Source organism: Aquila chrysaetos, chromosome 17 (assembly GCF_900496995.4).
Source record: "Aquila chrysaetos chrysaetos chromosome 17, bAquChr1.4, whole genome shotgun sequence".
NCBI lineage: Eukaryota > Metazoa > Chordata > Aves > Accipitriformes > Accipitridae > Aquila > Aquila chrysaetos.
In genome coordinates, this window is record NC_044020.1 from 10,810,642 (window position 1) to 10,827,745 (window position 17,104).

General features: G+C 41.0%; 1 protein-coding gene across 1 annotated transcript in view; it reads left to right on the forward strand.

The window, feature by feature from the left end:
- The window catches only part of PKP2 (plakophilin 2), a 44,225-nt gene extending 30,882 nt beyond the window's left edge, over positions 1-13,343 (forward strand). The window contains exons 7-13 of the mRNA XM_030041290.1: positions 2,770-2,887; positions 4,360-4,521; positions 5,368-5,541; positions 6,142-6,295; positions 8,581-8,770; positions 9,746-9,833; positions 10,759-13,343. Coding sequence (XP_029897150.1) covers positions 2,770-2,887; positions 4,360-4,521; positions 5,368-5,541; positions 6,142-6,295; positions 8,581-8,770; positions 9,746-9,833; positions 10,759-10,827 — 955 coding nt within the window. The 3' untranslated portion in view covers positions 10,828-13,343. The remainder of the gene's footprint in view (positions 1-2,769; positions 2,888-4,359; positions 4,522-5,367; positions 5,542-6,141; positions 6,296-8,580; positions 8,771-9,745; positions 9,834-10,758) is intronic.
- The last annotated feature ends 3,761 nt before the right edge of the window (positions 13,344-17,104 follow it).

Sequence of the window (17,104 nt, forward strand, 5' to 3'; positions counted from 1 at the left end):
AGATAGCAGAAATTGGGTAGCAGAAGAGTTTTCCTATGAGAAAGACTCTTGATCTTGACTCCAGCTCATCTTTTTTTCCACAGATGTATTTGTCTCAGTGTACTTCTGATGAAAAGCAAGTAAAACAAACTGGCACAGCAGACTTGAAGATTTCTAGGGAGCCCTGAAGTCTAACCATGGGGGTTGCCATGAGCCACAATAGTGGACCAGCCCAACCGTGGCAATCGCCCAAGCACTGAGTATTTCAAGGCCTCCAGGAGCTCCACTACAAAAGAGTCCAATTCCTGAGCTCAGAGAGAGGTGTTCCAGTTGTCAGGAACCTCAAATCTTGGGAAGCCAAGATGAAGTCAGTTTTGCGATTTTCTAAGCAAAATGTTGCCATTGTTTCAAAATTATTTTTTTTTTTAATTTACATTTCTGTGACAATTCTCAGAAACATTTCTTTTTTTCCCAATCTAATAATATTTTTATTTCCTGGAATTTCTCAAGCTTCAATTAGCAAACAAACTTAAACTGTGAGCTGAGATGCTCTTCTCTGCCTTCAGACCAACTCTGACCCTATTCAGAGTAAGGTGGTTACAACTGTAACTGGGCGAGTGGGAGAGCAGGAGCTCTTCCCTTCCCAGTCCATGTTGTGGTGATAAGGAAACAGAGAAAGGCGGAGAATAGAGTGGCCATATGTGTACAGACGTGCACACAGACACACACCGATATCTCTGACTGGATGAACAGTTGAGCATCAGCTTCCTAGTGAAACAGAGTTAAGTAATTAATTTCCTTTGCAGAACAGGACAGTGCCTCTGATTCAGGCTCTTCTCTGCCTCCTGAGCTATAAAGCAATGTGCCCCACCATATTCATGCTAGACAGCAAGGCTAGGTGATGGCCTCTCCTTGCACAGCCATTCAGCATCATTGTAGTTGTCAAAAGTTCAAGGATTTTTAGAATAATGTACTGTGACAAAACAAAATACTGTATCAGCTGAAGTGTCTTTGGCAAGGGAAATTCCACACTTATCTTTTAATAGTATTTTTAGTCTGTGTGCCTCAGAAGCTATTTTTGCTATGCACTAGAAGGGCCGTAACATGTACATTTCTGTCAGCATAACCATAAACATATGAAAGGGTGACATGCCTCAAATGTGACAAATATAGGTAAAATTAAATTCTGAAGTGATGTCTATAGTAGGCCATATTGAGGAATCTGAATATTGAGTCTGTGATATATAATTCCATGAGAGAATAAATGAACTCATAAATAGGGATACTGTTAACAGCATGACCTAAAGTAAAACTATAATTACAATGTATTAGTATTTAATTTGAATATGTACTTCCCAAGGCAAAAAAAAAAAAACCAGAACTGCATTGACAGCATATAAAACTCAACATTCATTTTACAGTCATAAGCCACAGGAAGGTTTAAAGCTGTACCTTACTGGCTTTGTCATTAATAAAATTTTAAACCATTGTAGTTTCCAGTGGGTAAAGTAAGCATGCAAAATAACCACCCTGAAACTATCTAAAGGAACATATCCCCCTCTGTTTGTGATGGATGCTAAGATTGGGTTTATATTTAATGTTATTTCAAACAAAGAAGCTGGAATGTGATACTGTGTGCAGCCTTTCGGCCAGCAGAGCTGCGGGAGTCCAAAATAATGAGGCCTGGGTTTATAATTCCAGCATTCCATAATTCAGAGTTTGTTCAGTTGTAAAAATAATTATACCCCAAACTTGTAAGTGTTGTTACTTCCCTGGGAATCAGTAGCTTATTTAGAGCCAAACTTCAAGCAGCAAGTGTGTGTTTGGCTTTTCAAGAGTTTTGAAATCACTTTCATAATTCATTTTCAAGTTGTACTTGGGTTACCACAAAGCTCAGAATGTTACTTGAAAGCCAGTGGCTTCCTTTGGGTCTGGAGGAAGCAGAAGGCACGCAGCGCAGCGTCTGAGCGGCTGCGGTAGAACAGCAGAAGGCATCTGGCATTTCCCTCTCTGACTGAGCAGCCTCTACTGGCTTCAGCTTTCTTCTGCTTAGATGCCAGCAGCTTCTCTGGGAAGCTGGCAATCAGCTGAGCACGGTGTATTTTTTCCTCTTCCTCGTCTCACGCTGCACGTCGCGATTCATCCCCTCAGCCTCTCGCCCAGCGGCGGGGACGGGCTGCTGCTCGCCTCCCCTCCTGCCCGCTAGCACCCCTCGGAGCATTTCCACCAGCACGTGAATCGCCATGCGAATTTGGCCCCGTAACTGACATCGGTTATCTTTACTTGTTAATGTACAAGTGTTGCTACAACTCTCAGAACCTGTGCCTGTTGATGGGTCATCCTGGATCAAGAACTGGTTTGGTGTAGGTAAATGCTAAAGGACATTTGTGTGCATGGATGTTTTTACAGGTATCTTTCCTCTCATATTTTGCCACAGCTACTGTCCTAAATATTAAAAATATACCTAAAAATGGAATAACAGAAAAAAAGTCCAGTTTGTTGGACTGTTTAAAAAGGATTAATTGAATTTTGAGATGAAGATTTGAGTCAGGTCTTACCTTATCCATCCAAAGATAACTGTTTTTCTGGAGCATTTGTTTTCATCTGGGAGTGCACTGAAGTGAAAGTTTTACACAGCAGAGGCTCAGATTATTTTACAGCTCTGAAGAAAGGAAGCAGTCAGCCTTAACTTCAGTATCTTTACAATTTAGTTGGAAAAGTTTGTCGGAGGGGCACAAGGAAATATCTTTGACTAAATCTCTTCTCACCAACATATTCCCTCCTGCACAGAAACATGAGCTCTGCCGGCCCGGAAGGAAGGAAAAAAATGAGAGAATGCAACGGCTTGATTGATTCTCTTGTGTATTATATCCAAGGAGCTATTGCAGACCACGAGCCTAATGACAAGGTATTCTTTGAGATGAAAGGTCTTTTCCTAGGGGAAACTGCTAAGAGAACATTTCTTTTTTGTTTAGAAACCAGTGTTCAGAAACAGTTGTGATGTAACTACCAAACTTATACTTATTTCCAGGGCTTTTAGAACGGCCACCAAAGATGAAAGTCCAGTAAGAAGCTTTTTGAAGTATTTTTATCCTGTAATCTAAAAGAATAACATACCTTAGCATTGGGAAAACATTTTCAGAATCACCAGGGAGAGCTAGAAACTTCCATCTTTTTTTAAAAAGTGACATAAAGGCACAGATTTCAGAGATCCTGAACACCTAAAGAGTCAGATATTCCCTTTTTAGGTGTCTCAGGGAGCTAGCTAGCTAGAAGCTTAAAAAAATTAATCTGGTTACTCTCCTGTATATTTAGTGCTATATACCCCTTAGGAAATGAAGAGCCTAAATCCCTTTGAGTGGCAGTGTAATTAAGGAGCTTGCATCATTTAGAATGGGATTCATATTCCTAAGTTTTTTACAAGTTATACTTGCTGCCTAAGCCAGTAACTACAAGGACATGGACACCTAGAGAAGCCAGTTCCTCTACTGACTGCAGATGAACCCTGAATGTTGCTTAGACTAGATGCTTGTCTTTTAGCTGGGTGAAGTTGGGTGAGAAGACAAGCATCACTTATGAGAAGGTTAGCTGCAGCCTGTGAGACACTTCTGGCGTGCCTGCTATAACTTGTGCTGTGTAGTGGTAATTACTGCACATTTATAGCTCTGTTCTAGGATTAGTTACTTGAGCTTCTCCATCTCCTTGTAGCCAGTGCCATTAGCTTCAGGGAGAATCCAGCACATTACACTTGTGCCAATAGCTCGCTGCTGCATTTTGTCTTAAAAGCACTCATTCCTTTTTTACTTTCAAAAAGGGAGGAACTGATAATAAAGCTATTTGCCACTAGACTCATCACTCAGAAACTACAGGCCTGACCTTAGCCGTGCCCAGAAAGGCACATCTAATTTACAAAAGCATTCTACCACAGAAAAGTGCTTCCTCCTTAGGAAAGATACAAAGCTTTTCTTTTGCTGACACTACGGCAAGGTGTGTACGTGATCATCTTTACTCTTAAGCCCTTAAACATTCCTTGGCACGCTTCTGGTCTGTGCCAAATAGCACTCGCCCAAACAATTCCCAGGCACAATTCAGGAATTATAATGTCCCGGGACCATTTCCAACAGGCATGCACCCTGCTCCGAACGCAAGCCCTGTGTGCCAGTTGGCCTCAGTGCTCAGCAACATCCCAGGGCATGTTTAATTTATCACTGTAAATGCAGTCTTGTGGATCACTGGCATGAAGACTAGCTCTTCTGTAAGCCATTAGAAGCTCTGCAGTTATTTGCTGAAAATCCTAAAATGAAAGCTCTTCCTGTGTCTATACATGTCCCTTCAACGCATGCCAAAGCTTTCAAGATTTCTATTCTTTTGTTATTTTAGGCCACAGAGAACTGTGTGTGCATTCTTCACAATCTTTCCTACCAGCTAGAGATAGAGCTCCCTGAGAGCTATGCCCAGAGCATATATATGCAAAGAAGAAATGTTTCTGACAACGATAAAACACCAGGCTGTTTTGGAACACGGAGCAGAAAAGTAAAAGAGGTAAAGCACATGTTTAGTTACATGTCATTTTGTTAATCAGTTGTAGCAGCTTCTGGAGAATAAGGCTGTAATCTTAATCTGTTATTGATGTATCTGGTAGCGTGACACTTACTTGCCCCCAAAATGCAAATTTATTGATAGCCTTTCCTAACACTCATTATCTTGTTCAGCTGCCGCTGCTGAAAATGACATAGCAATTCACTGTTTCATTAGTTGAGGAATACTGCCACTCGGTTTCATGCCCTCTGATGGAGCTAAGTGGTGTCTGTACCATGTACGGCAACTGTGCAAGTGCCCTACCGATGAGTGGGTGTTGTGACGGTTTCACCAGTGAAACCAGCACAAGGTGACTTGCCACTTCCATGACTTGCTGGCTTTTGGGCTATCTCAAGACCTCTTCTTTTGATGCCACATGGTACATATCACAAATAGTCTGACAACTGGGAATTGTTGGAGGGAAAGCAGGTATCAGGGGAGGGCAGAAGCGAAAGAAAAGTATTGATGACCCTTCCACATCTATTGGTTTTGCTGGAGCGTATTCTGCCTTCTCCTGTTCGATCCACAGTACAACTCTAGCTGGTCATTTCTGTTTCTCATTGGCCTCAGCCCCTAGTGTCAGTTGCTGAGAGATGAGAAGCAGCTTCCCCCACACCTATCTCCTCTTTTTGGATGGAGAGGCCAGTATAATTAAATATTGAAATCTTACACGTTGTCATTTGAGTTCACGACTTGACAATCTGCAAATAATCTGGTCATAGAGAGTTACAAAATGGCTAGTTTGGCTTGTGATGCATTAAGTCGTATAAAGTCACTCTTTCTAAGGGCTTGATCTGTTTGCATGTTTAGAAGCAGCAGGACACCCCACTACCTGAGGAAAAGAGCAATCCCAGAGGTGTTGAATCGCTCTGGCATTCCACACTGATTAGGATATATCTCTCCTTAATAGCAAAGAGTACCAGAAACTATACCCAGGAAGCATCCCTGGGAGCTCTTCAGAACCTCACAGCTGGCACTGGACCGGTAAGTCAGCTTTTTTCTTTTTCTTGTTGTTTAGTTCTTAATGTGAATGCAAAGAGTTTAGGGCTGCAGTGCAACATGCCCACCACACTGAGCTCAAATAACCCCTGACGAGTCACTGGCTCACAGACATGATCAAGTAAATCGAAAAACACTGAAAGGGAAGTCATAACCAGTGGTGCAGCTATTTCTTGCTTGGCAAATATGGGGACTGCTTCTCCTCACTCTGTGTACACCTCCACGTGTGGAATTTGCTAATTCATTGCATAATGAGGGATGAGTAGATGCTAAAAGCACCAAAAAAGTGGGTTTGTGGAACGTAATCGGTCCTGTAGGGAGAGGAAGGCTCTCACAGAACTGCAGATCACTTTTGTGGTGAAGAAGCTAATGACGTCTCTCTGAGGAACTGGCCAGAGAGCAGGTGGGAGAAGGAGGGCTCGAAACTTCTTTTATATCACCTTCCTTTTCTGTTGCAACTCGTATGTAGCTCTGGATTTAAACTATTGTAAACGTGCTTAAATTGCTGTAGAGAACCTGCTGCATTTTTTTATGAGGCTATACATTCATGGTAATGACACACTATTGCCACATGCCTTATAACAGATGCCGTTTGCGGTGGCCCGGACTGTTGTTCAGAAGGCAAATGGCCTTCCAAGTATTCGAACTATGCTGCATGTAAGCCACCCGACAGTAAAAAAGACAGCAGTCTCACTGCTCAGGAACTTGTCTCGCAACACCTCTCTGCAAAGTGATATAGGTGAGCAAAGACTAACACTGTCTCTTGGGCTTTCTTTCTCTGCTCTCTTTATCTTAAAGTTTCCTTCTTTAAAAAAAAGAAACATGCAAAAAAACTGATATGTGAGTATAGTCGATTTTTAGGTGAGATACTTGCAGTCATTATACAGGGTTGAAAATAAAGAGTTTTGCCTAAGAAAGACTCTAACCTCAAGTTTTCTCTAAATTGTGTATTCCTCATCAGATACTTCCATTGATGTTACTTTCAAAAAATACATAATGGAAGTAAAATCCACACAGATTTGGTAGAGGGAGGGTTTTTTCTGCTTAAAATAGGGTAAAGGAAGGTGAGTGCCGAGTTTTGTGCTGCCAAAGCTACGCAATCCTCTATGAGAAATCATAGAATATCCCTAATTCTTCTAGCAAAGATCGTATTTTCTTCTTCTAGACATAAAGCTTTGGAAGCTTGCAGCTCACACAGCTTTCCTGCATAGGTGTTTTGAGAACGGAAGCTAGAAGATGCTGTAGCAAAAATAGTTCAGTCTTTTTAGAGGACCTTATTTCTAAAATGTTGTAATTATTTCCACATCAGAAGCTATTTCTATTCTGAGTATTCTCATTTCATTTAAATGTATATTTGAAATTTTTTCCTCCTGATAGGATAAAATGAATTCACATCATCTGTTGTCCTTTTCTGTGTTCCCACCAAAAGGTGAAAGGGAAATTACAGGCCTACAGCTGGTTCATGGGGCAGATTAACCTCCAGAATTCTGTAAACAGTCTCCTGGGCACGGTTTAATCCTTAGAGAACATTCCCTATTAATGAAAATATTAAAACATGTTCTTGGGCTGATTTCAAAGGGATAATCCGTATGCTGTTAAAAATTGCAAGTGGTGAATCCCCCAGAAAGAGAAGGAATTAAAGTGAGGAGAAGGTGGGATTTCATCAGGAAAAACAATTTATGAAAGAATGTAGGAAGGATAGAATAGCACAAAGCTTTGGAGAAAGGTACTTCATCTGGCACGTTCACAGTTTTCTTGCTTTACCCATGGTAGAGAGAACTGGGGGAATTTCAGGTGAACCTTTTCTCCATGAAAAGGTGTTCTTTTTGATCGACTGAAATCATGTGTGAATTCAGGTCAAATTCTTCAAATAATTTTGGCCAAAGGAAAACATTTGGAAGGCCATACTGTTTCCTAGATAAAAGTGTCTATATTTATCAAGCAAAATGAACCCTTGATATCAAATTGAGATAAATTTAATATAAAAATCTCTAAAAGTAAAATGATTGAAAAGCAGCAGAAAATTTCCTATTTTACTTGAAAAAAATAGCACTTGTTCTGAACTGACATTTTCAAGATACTCCAAAAGTACTTTCTGAAAATCGCCTTCCTTGATTTACCAATGGAAGGAAAAACGGACCCTCATGTCTGACATAATTGCTTTGACTGATACTTAGCATAGCAGGTGTTTCATTCAGTTTTAAAGGTCCTTTTCTAAATTGCAAGTAGTTTAATCTCAATATACATGAACCTCGTCACACACCCATCTGGAGGAATGACCAGAACTCACGGAGAGCAAAGCACTCTGTCCAAGTGAAACACAGGGTAGGGAGAAGAGAATGGCCCAAAATGCCCCAAACTATTGCCCAGTGCTGCTTCTTACAGTGGGAGCAGCTGGCTACGAGCTCTTGCTGACTGCTGTGATTTTCTCCCTTAGCTCTGGTCCAGACGGCACAGATCTATCTCACAGTGTACGGTAGGGCCTCAGCTGCTGTCCAGAGCTCGTTTGCCATTTGATTGACCGGTAGGGTCGCATCCAGTGTGGTCCAAGTGATGAGGTGTTTCGTGAGTAGGGATGGACTTCAGAAGATGACATTCTTAAGTAAATAGCTTACACCCTGGCTCAGAAGGTTGAGTGGGTGCATCCCCTTATAGCCAACCACTGGCAAGCGCAACACTTACAGTTGTGCTGTAGTCACCCTTTCTCAGTTTGCTGTATATCGCTATACCCATGATTACCTATAGGACACACAGGGTTCCTCGGGAAGTGGCAGCCTGCTGCTAGCCCATGCTAATGACTCACTACAGTACGCACGGTGTTCATGTATCGTGTATGAGGCAAAATACATACTGTCCAATTTAGTGCGGGCACAGCTTAACCTAAATCATGGGGATGTGATGCAGGTGTGAAACCATGACTCTGTTGTGGGAGCACACAGCACCCCGATAGGTGATAATGTAGGACGCCTAGATAAATCTGCACGTGTTAGTAATGGAATTGATCGTCTCTCTTCCAACTTGTAGCTAGAGAAGTTTTGCCTGATTTGGTCTCAATACTTCCTGAGTCTGTGCTGGGGTCTGATATTGTCTGTGAAACCACAGCGGCCATCTGCTACACCCTGTACAATTTGACGCAGAGCAATTCACACAATGCACGGCTTCTCCTGAGTGCTGATGGCCTACCGAAGATTATTACCATCAGCATGAACGACAGGTAAGATGGTTGAGAAGCCTTCCCCTCTCCCTTCTCCTTTCCCTGGGGAAAAAAGAAACAGCAACTTCTGCCACTTGGGGTGAAAAAACACTGCATCTCAAGGTACAGGACAGCTTAAACAAGTGACTGGGATGTGAATAGAATTGAACATATTGGGAAATACAGAAAAATCTCTTGTGACAACTGTTCTGTGCACAGCTAAATTTGCCACGTTCCAGCATTTTAAATAACTCCTCAGAAGATAACTGCACATTATCTGTATTCTGATAGATATAGTGGCTGAGCATCAGATCTTATCTGTCCCCAAGAAGTTTCTGTCTTTCCTGTTCCTTGTAACACAGCCCTGATAACCTTTAGCAGTAAAGCACAGGGATACATTTTATAGAACTTACAGAACTGTACTTGAGAATTGTTTTTAAAGTGGCATTTTAGATAATAGATTTGAAATTCCTTTAATCATTCTTTAACATGTAATCACGTGCAACCAATATTTACTCAAAAGAGAATTAATTTATGAATAATTATTCTGTTTGCCTTCCTTTCTTTTTACAAAATGAAAGAGGAAATTAACCTCAGTAAAGGAGGCGTCATGAGGCTCTGAATAGTTTAAATCATATCTAGCTAACCAGAGATTTTACCTGCTGGAAAGATCCTTTTGAATGCTTGTTATGCTGAGGTATTTTCCTCAGCTGAAAATGAATAGTATGATAGCTGCTCTAAGATGAAGGCTACGAAGTACTTCATTTCTCCCTAATTTTGAAGAATGAGTGAAGCAGGGAGGCACGTTTCATTTGCTTCAGCAGTCAGGACAGCATGAAACATGCTAGGATACCTAAAGGGCAGTAAAACAGCATTTAGGAGGAAAGAGAGACAGAACAAATGCTACGAGGTTACATTTGCTGAAGTCTGCACAAGCACTGTGATTATGAAATGGGAATTTAAACATGTTTTATCATTCTTTTTGCAAAATTGCAGTAACATGTTCAGCAAAGCTAGTAGGGCTGCTTCAGTCCTCCTCTACTCCTTGTGGTCGCATACCGATCTCCACAGCGCTTACAAAAAGGTAAGATCTGTGTTAGAGCAAAGACATGTTTTTGTTAGAGCAAAGACATCCTTTCAGACCTAGAACCCTCTCATTTGTCCTCTGGGGCCCTGAGCACTTCTGCACTGTTAAGAAACAACCTATGATAGGATTTCAAGTGGCCTCTGAATTTGGTGTTTCTATTACTTGTGCATAACCCTGCGCAAGTAATGTATGTATCCTTTAACAGTCTTGCATCACACTCAGCTGTATACTGCCCCACAAACCAGAAATCTGCGTTCAAGAATAAGGGTGCTGTACCCATATAAACTGTACCTGGATTTTGTTGTCTCTGTTTTTTTGCAACTACATTCCTTATTTTGCTGTACAGCAATATCCCTGATGGCATGAATTTTCTAAAGTCACATGCCTAAAAGACACATTTGTCAGATCAGAGTTTCAAAAAATGCTGATTACTTGCTGTTCCTGTGCAAATCGGGTCCCCTAGAGATACCGTAACTGGTACTGTACCAGCACTGAAAACTGCAGGCCACCTAATGCCTTGACATTTTTGAAAAGTCAGTCTAATATGCAACAGAAATCACTTGATCAGATGAGACTGATAAAATCCTGAGTCATTTTGGCGTTGCCCTGTCCTCTTTGTTCAGATAGGGTTAATCTCAGCTGACATTAGTCACCTAAGAGTTAGGAGCCTGTAGAGCTGCCTAGAAGAATAGGCTCCCCGTACAGTCAGTGGAGAGAGTTAAGCAACGCCAATGATTCACCTCACCTTAGACTGAACGGAGTCACTCCTTGGAGATGCCTGTTCTGTCTCTGTTGACTGGAGAGGACTCTGCCTACACCCCTACCATGGCTCCATATCTAACTTTTAGGCAGCTGAACCCATCCTTCCCTTGCAGAATCAGCACGGGAGATAATGAACTATTCTGTTTTTTTCATTCCAAAGGCTGACTTTAAGAAGACGGATTTCATCAATACGCGAACCACAAAAGCCTATAACTCACTAAAGGATTGAATCAGAGCATAACACCACTGAAGACAAATGAGATTATACGTCAGTTAACGTAACTATCTTCACATGATTGGTGTTCCCGTCATGAACCAGCAAGTATCTCAGAAAAAAGAGGCTGATTTTATGTAAGACTTGAGTGACCAGAGGGTAGCTGTTTTGTGTTTTTAATCCTAATCACCTTGTTGTCACTGTATATATTAATATAAGAATAACCAAAGATGCATTCTTCAGGAGGTCTGAGGTGAAGTTTCATCCAGATTTACCACTAGTCAGAGCTTCAGATGACTGCCTTTATTCTAACAGGCATTTATACAGAGAGGTTTGAAATGCTGATTGGCAGAAAATTCTTTTCAGATTATTTTATACAGATAGTTTTCTACAGGGGGTAAGCATCAAGTGCACTGCTCAGGACATAGTAGTTTTTCACATGCTGAATGAAAATCTCCAAACTCTGTGAGTATACACAAGAAGCTGTTTCACTATCTGCATTATAAAAGCACCAATGAAGTTAAAATGATTATTTTTGTATTGCTTGTATTCATGTGCTCACTGGTTCTTAAGCCTCTTTCCTTTGAGATTTCATCAGCAACAGCAACAAAACTGATTTTATGTAGGTCTTATCATCCCTTGCTCCTCTCATCCTCCCTCACATGGCTGTTGGAATTTGTAACTGTGTCCAGAAAGGGTTTTAACTAGAACCACTATGTTTCAGACACTTTGGGGTGAACTTAGACCCATCATTCTTTGCTAGTTGCTGGAAGAGTTATTTGCTGGTGATTCAGTGATTATTTTAAGAAAAATGCATTTTCAAAATTATTCTGTTGATAATCTATATATAATAAAGGGAGTGGAGTCTTGCCTTTATTTTTGAAGTAGTAGATACATGCACACAAGAGATTAGGGTCTATGCAGCTGAAGGAATTCATCTGATCCTGCTTCATATTTTCTTACTTGAAGTCATCATACTCCCTAGAGCAATTGCGTGCAATGTGATAACTGAAGGACTATGTCTGCACATGTGGGACTAGGTAACAGGAGGAGAAAAATTCTAAGCACCTAAAGGCAGTTCCCATGATACGATCCTCAGACAGGGGAAAGAAGCACTAAAAAACCCCATCTGACACCTTTAGTAAGTGAGATTTATCTCAACAAACCAGTAGGTAAATTGTCCATTAAACCAACAGGAAATTCATATATAAATATGAAAACTCTGTGAATTGGATTATCAGCTGACATGATCTGGCATTACTCTTCTGAAATCAGGGGAGCTAAGATACATTTATGGCAACCAAGACTTTGGCATATGTATTTACAAGCCTTCCTGCACGAACGGAGCCCGTCCTGTACCCCCATGCTGAACTGGTGGCACGGGAGCTATTACAGCTGTTCTTACCCAGAAGGGGATGTACAGTCCTTCGAGTAGAGCCCTCACAGAGGAGATCATCAGGCCTCTTCATTTCATCACTCCGGGCCAAAATTCTAGCTCCTACCAGAAACTTAGAATGAGTGGATTGTGACATTGAGCTGTGTCCAAACCTATTTCTGGATATCGGGGAGCTAAATTCTGCGGGTAGATGCACATAGTTCTCATAGGGTTCCCAAGAAGTCCCACACGTGCGTGCAGAACAGAACGTGTCCTGGGGAGGTGAGCAAACAACGTTGCTTTCCCATCACAGATCATTTTCATAGGTCTGTTAGTCCTCTGCATTTGCTTTGAATAACTGAGATCAAATGCATTCCACTAAGAGGTTTTAAAAATACTATTTTTTTTTTAAGAGGTCATTTTCAAAATACTCCAGGTCCAAAAACAACACAGGGGAAGGGAACTTACAGCACCGCATGTTGAGGAAATTGTTTTTATAATTTTTTAAAATATGATAGAAAACAGACAATTAAAATCTAACTTTTTCTTCTAACAACTTGTTAACCCAAGTAACACTGCATATGCCATGAATGAATAAACACCAGGAAACCTGGACAAGTCTACTTTTACTGCCCAAAAGTAGCGGTAGGCAAAAGTAATATAAAAAGAGTAGACCTGAATACAGAGTAGCATAGGAATGAACTGCAGTCTAAAGTTAAGGAAGGGGGCTTTTAGAAATACTCAAGCACTGGTTTAGTTCTGTGAAAATCACATGCTATTTTAAAGAAAGAAACACCAATGCTGAGCATTTTTAAATGCCTTACTTAGTATGTCTGTCTCCCGGTAAGATGTCCTTAAGAAGGGGATGCAAACTTTTTGGGTTGCTTCTATCGATTCAATGGTCTTAAAGGCCTTTCCAACCTAAAAGGTTCTATGATAGTGTCCCTTTAAAATCAAAGCACTGTTCAAAAGTCACGAAGAAGTCTATCAGTCCTGGCAACAACTGAGAGCTGTGAACAGGGATGAGAAACAATGACACGCCTTATTACAACTGATCTCCTACTTGTATGCAATCAAAAACATTTCAGCAGGACTCCAAAGAAAGCAAAGAATGTTAGTCAGAGAAATAATAAAGTGTTCTCTCTAATGCAAAAAATCTGTCTTTGGTCTTTGTTGTTATTAGTGAACCTACTTGCTGGGATGCAGCAAATGCGTTTTCAAGCCTTAGCTCTTCCTTTAAAAGGGCAAATTCATTTTTAAATTAAATCTAGGTACAGAGACTTAGGCTTTTCTACAACAGGAGAGTGTTACTGAAGGGAAGCTGTGTAATGCTCCTGTTGGCATCAGAGTGCTCCTGCAAATGATTTGTTTTTACTTAGAAGATCTGTTACAGCTTTCTTCGTACAGTATTGCTGGCCTATATCAAAGCACCTGGCATCCTCCCTCTTCACCTCTCTTAACTGGTCTTTGCCAGTAAACTTTACCGTGGGCCATATCACCACTGGAGATCTCAAACATAATTAGAATCATCCTTGCCATAGTCTTGGACTTGGGAAATATAACCTCCCCACTTGTTCTTTTACAGAGAGGAGAATTGAAACCTTGAATTTAAACATACTGGGTAGCAACCAAAAAGTCTTTGGCTGAATGAGGAACTGACCCCGGGTCCCCTTATCTTGAGATAGTGTCTTCAACCACAACCCAGTACAACCACCTTTCACTGCATTGTTTTAGTAGGAATCCTTAATTAGTATGGATAATGTTGTAGTAGATACCACAGAATATAAACATTAATTCATTGCCGGAGAATTAGTCATTACTTTCCTCATTTCATCCTACCTTTTTGCTACTGTAATTGCTCCTAAATATTAGTGCTTTGTCTTCTCCCTCACTTGCTAAATAGAATTAAACTCTGTAAAATACTGCATTATATTGTGCACAGACACGGGGTTTATGTTACCTGCCTTTTTTGTGGGATTTTTCTTTTGAGTAGGAACGTGCTATCAGGAAAGGTTCAACCCTGTGTTCTGGGCCCATACAAAACTGCAGGCGCGATGAACCGGCACCATCATGAGCCATGATACAAGAATCCCAGCCCTTTCACCGGCTACTGCTTAGCCTGGCAGTACATCCTCAAAAGGCAACCCATTAAAGCTGAGGGTGTCTCAGGCTGCCTGTTTGCTTGTTACCATGTTTAGCCCTTAGGCTGCCAGAAGCATTATGTTTTCCTGTCTTTAGGGTTCAGGACCAAAAAGCCCAACAGTATCACTTCACAGCCCTCTTGGGGGGTGGTTCATGAGATGGCCTAATGAACACAGGCACAGTGGGAATCATGCACAAGCTATGCAGAGTGATGACACTGATGTTTCCTAAATTATTTCAAATCCAGCAGCTGCTCTTCCATTCTTTTACTTTAATTGCTACTGATTAAAACCTCAGTTTACATTCCTGACTCATACTCTAGACCCAGCCCATGGGGAAGATAACATGACCGTAAGGCATTGTCTGATATGAGACAGAGATCTGGAAACAGCTGCAGAAATCAGACTGGAGAAAATGCACTTCTGAGCTCAACATCACAGTGCATCAACGACAAGGCTTGAAGAATCAGGTGTTACTATAACCATGTGAGTTTACACCTAGCGTATTTTTTAGATGTTGCACAGCATCTGCCCATTGAAAACCCAGCAGGGAGATTTGCTCAAATATACAAAAGACAAAACGGGAATTATTGCAGGTAGTATACATAGATCAGGGGTTTACCATTCTCTACAGTCATACTTTGGACATTTTAATAGGTTTGCATATGATGAGGAAATAAACCCATTTTATCTTATTCCACATGTTCAGAGCCAAAAACATTTTATTATACACATAAGAGGTATTGTCAGCTCAGGATCAGAAATTAGAGTTTGCTTGCATCCTTTCTTCAGCTGTGTCTTCCAGTGCTGTGTCCAGTGTGACTGTAAATAATTCAAGTTTAGGAACTTAACATTTGTTACAAATTTTTCCATTATTCAACCTAAGCTCCCATTCCCTTATTTGTATCCTATTATTCTTAGTGATCTCTCAGACCAGCCTAAATATCCACAGATAGAAAAAAGAGGAAGCAGGCATTTGCCTTACATAGACTTAGCAGCTACAGTTTAGAGCCAATACTGCAAACCCCCCCCAAGGTATCAGGGCCCTCTCAACATGCCCATGCCCTTGGCCACAGAGCAGGCAGCACCACGACCGTGAGAGGGAAGAGGGACACCAGCTACAAATACAGTGCTCGTCATTAGGCTCTTTTATCCATGCCGACCACGTATTCCCTCCAAAATTGCACAAGACCCTCTCCTACCTATGCTTGCGTTTTGCAGTCTCCAAGCTGTAATCAGGTATAGGACTATGAGCCAAGCTGCCATCACTCACAAGTGGAAAGCTGTTGGCCTCAAAAGTCCCCAGCCTGCTCTTGCTTTCTGGGGCTCAGAAGGACCCCACTACTGCCTTGAATGTGTTTAGACATCTGTGAGTCCCTGTAACTTAAATAAGAGCTTTCAGGTCTCCCTCAGTTCTAGGGAGATTTAAGGGCATTGTTTGACCCTCAAAAATATGTCTTACTGTGTGTTCACCAGGACTTGAAATAGCCAAGCCTCAGCCAGTGGGTAAACACAGAAAAATGATGAAGAGTAAAAAGGGCTTATTTAGCTGCTGCCTAAGAGGGTAGTCATCCTTCAGAAAGTTCAGAAACTTTCTGAAGCCCATGAAGGTCATAAGATAACAGCCCCCAGCCAGAATAGCTGTGTTTGTCTTGGAATAACAACAAAATAAATCAGTGATGTTGTAGTATCAGTGTTGAACTTCGCCTGGAAAGCACACTGTGCCTCAGGATACATAAGCACACTTGAGTTTAACTCAAAACGCTGGACATTGGGCATAGCCTTATTAAAAACTGTGCACAAGTTTGAACCCATGCAACTTTTTAAGGCTGGAGAACCTTGGATGTGGAATGCAGCATGAATGATCTGTAACTGAGATTAAAACAGACTTTGTAGAAAAAAAGCTGTTAACTAAAAGTGAGGAAATGCTGTAAAGAGGAAATATGCTTTTGCATCATAAAACTTCCCCTTTGTAATAAAAAATGTTGCTTGACAGCATAGTTGGGATGGGCTGTATGGTGCATTTGTGCTGCGGTTACCTTTGCATTTGCATTGCAGTTACGACGTGGTAACAGGCAGGATACTGCAGAGAGAACAATGGAGGCTTTCAAAGACAACCTTTATCCTTGAGGAGGGACACGGCGGCCATGCAGGCTGTCTGCTCTCTCTGTTTGCTAGCGCATTGGATTAGGTGTGTTATCTGGCTCCTGCTTCATGCTTAAAATGAAAGCTGGGATTACAGGAATTTTAGTCTGTCTTTTTGAAAATTAAAATAAGGATCCTTAAGAAGTTTCTTCTTTCCTGATGCTAGGAAAAAAGCTTCTGTAAATGTATGATACATATAGCCTTGAAATAATATTTTATTAATAGAATCATATTTGTTGTTTTAAAAGCATATGGACAAAGATTAGAGTTTTTTAAATAAAGGGAGGCTGTGATGAGAAACCCAGGCCTGGTGATATATGTGCTGATGAAAAGGACAATCTGCAGAGTAATATTTTGCAAGCAGCATTGTTGTAATCCTTTTTTTTTTTTTTTTTTTAATGATACTACTACTCAACGTGAAAATACTTAAAACCCAGAAGTCAAAAATGGGTGCTTTAGATAGCAGTAAAGTTCCTGCAGGTGTTATTGCAAAAGTTTTGGCAGAGCCTAAATGACACAAAGAGATGGAGGAAAAATTGTCTTCTGGTGTGAAAGATTGGAGCAGAGGTGTTTGAAAGAGGTGTGAGTGTCAGAGTGGTTCATTGAGGAAGGGGCAGGAAAGCCGGAGCAC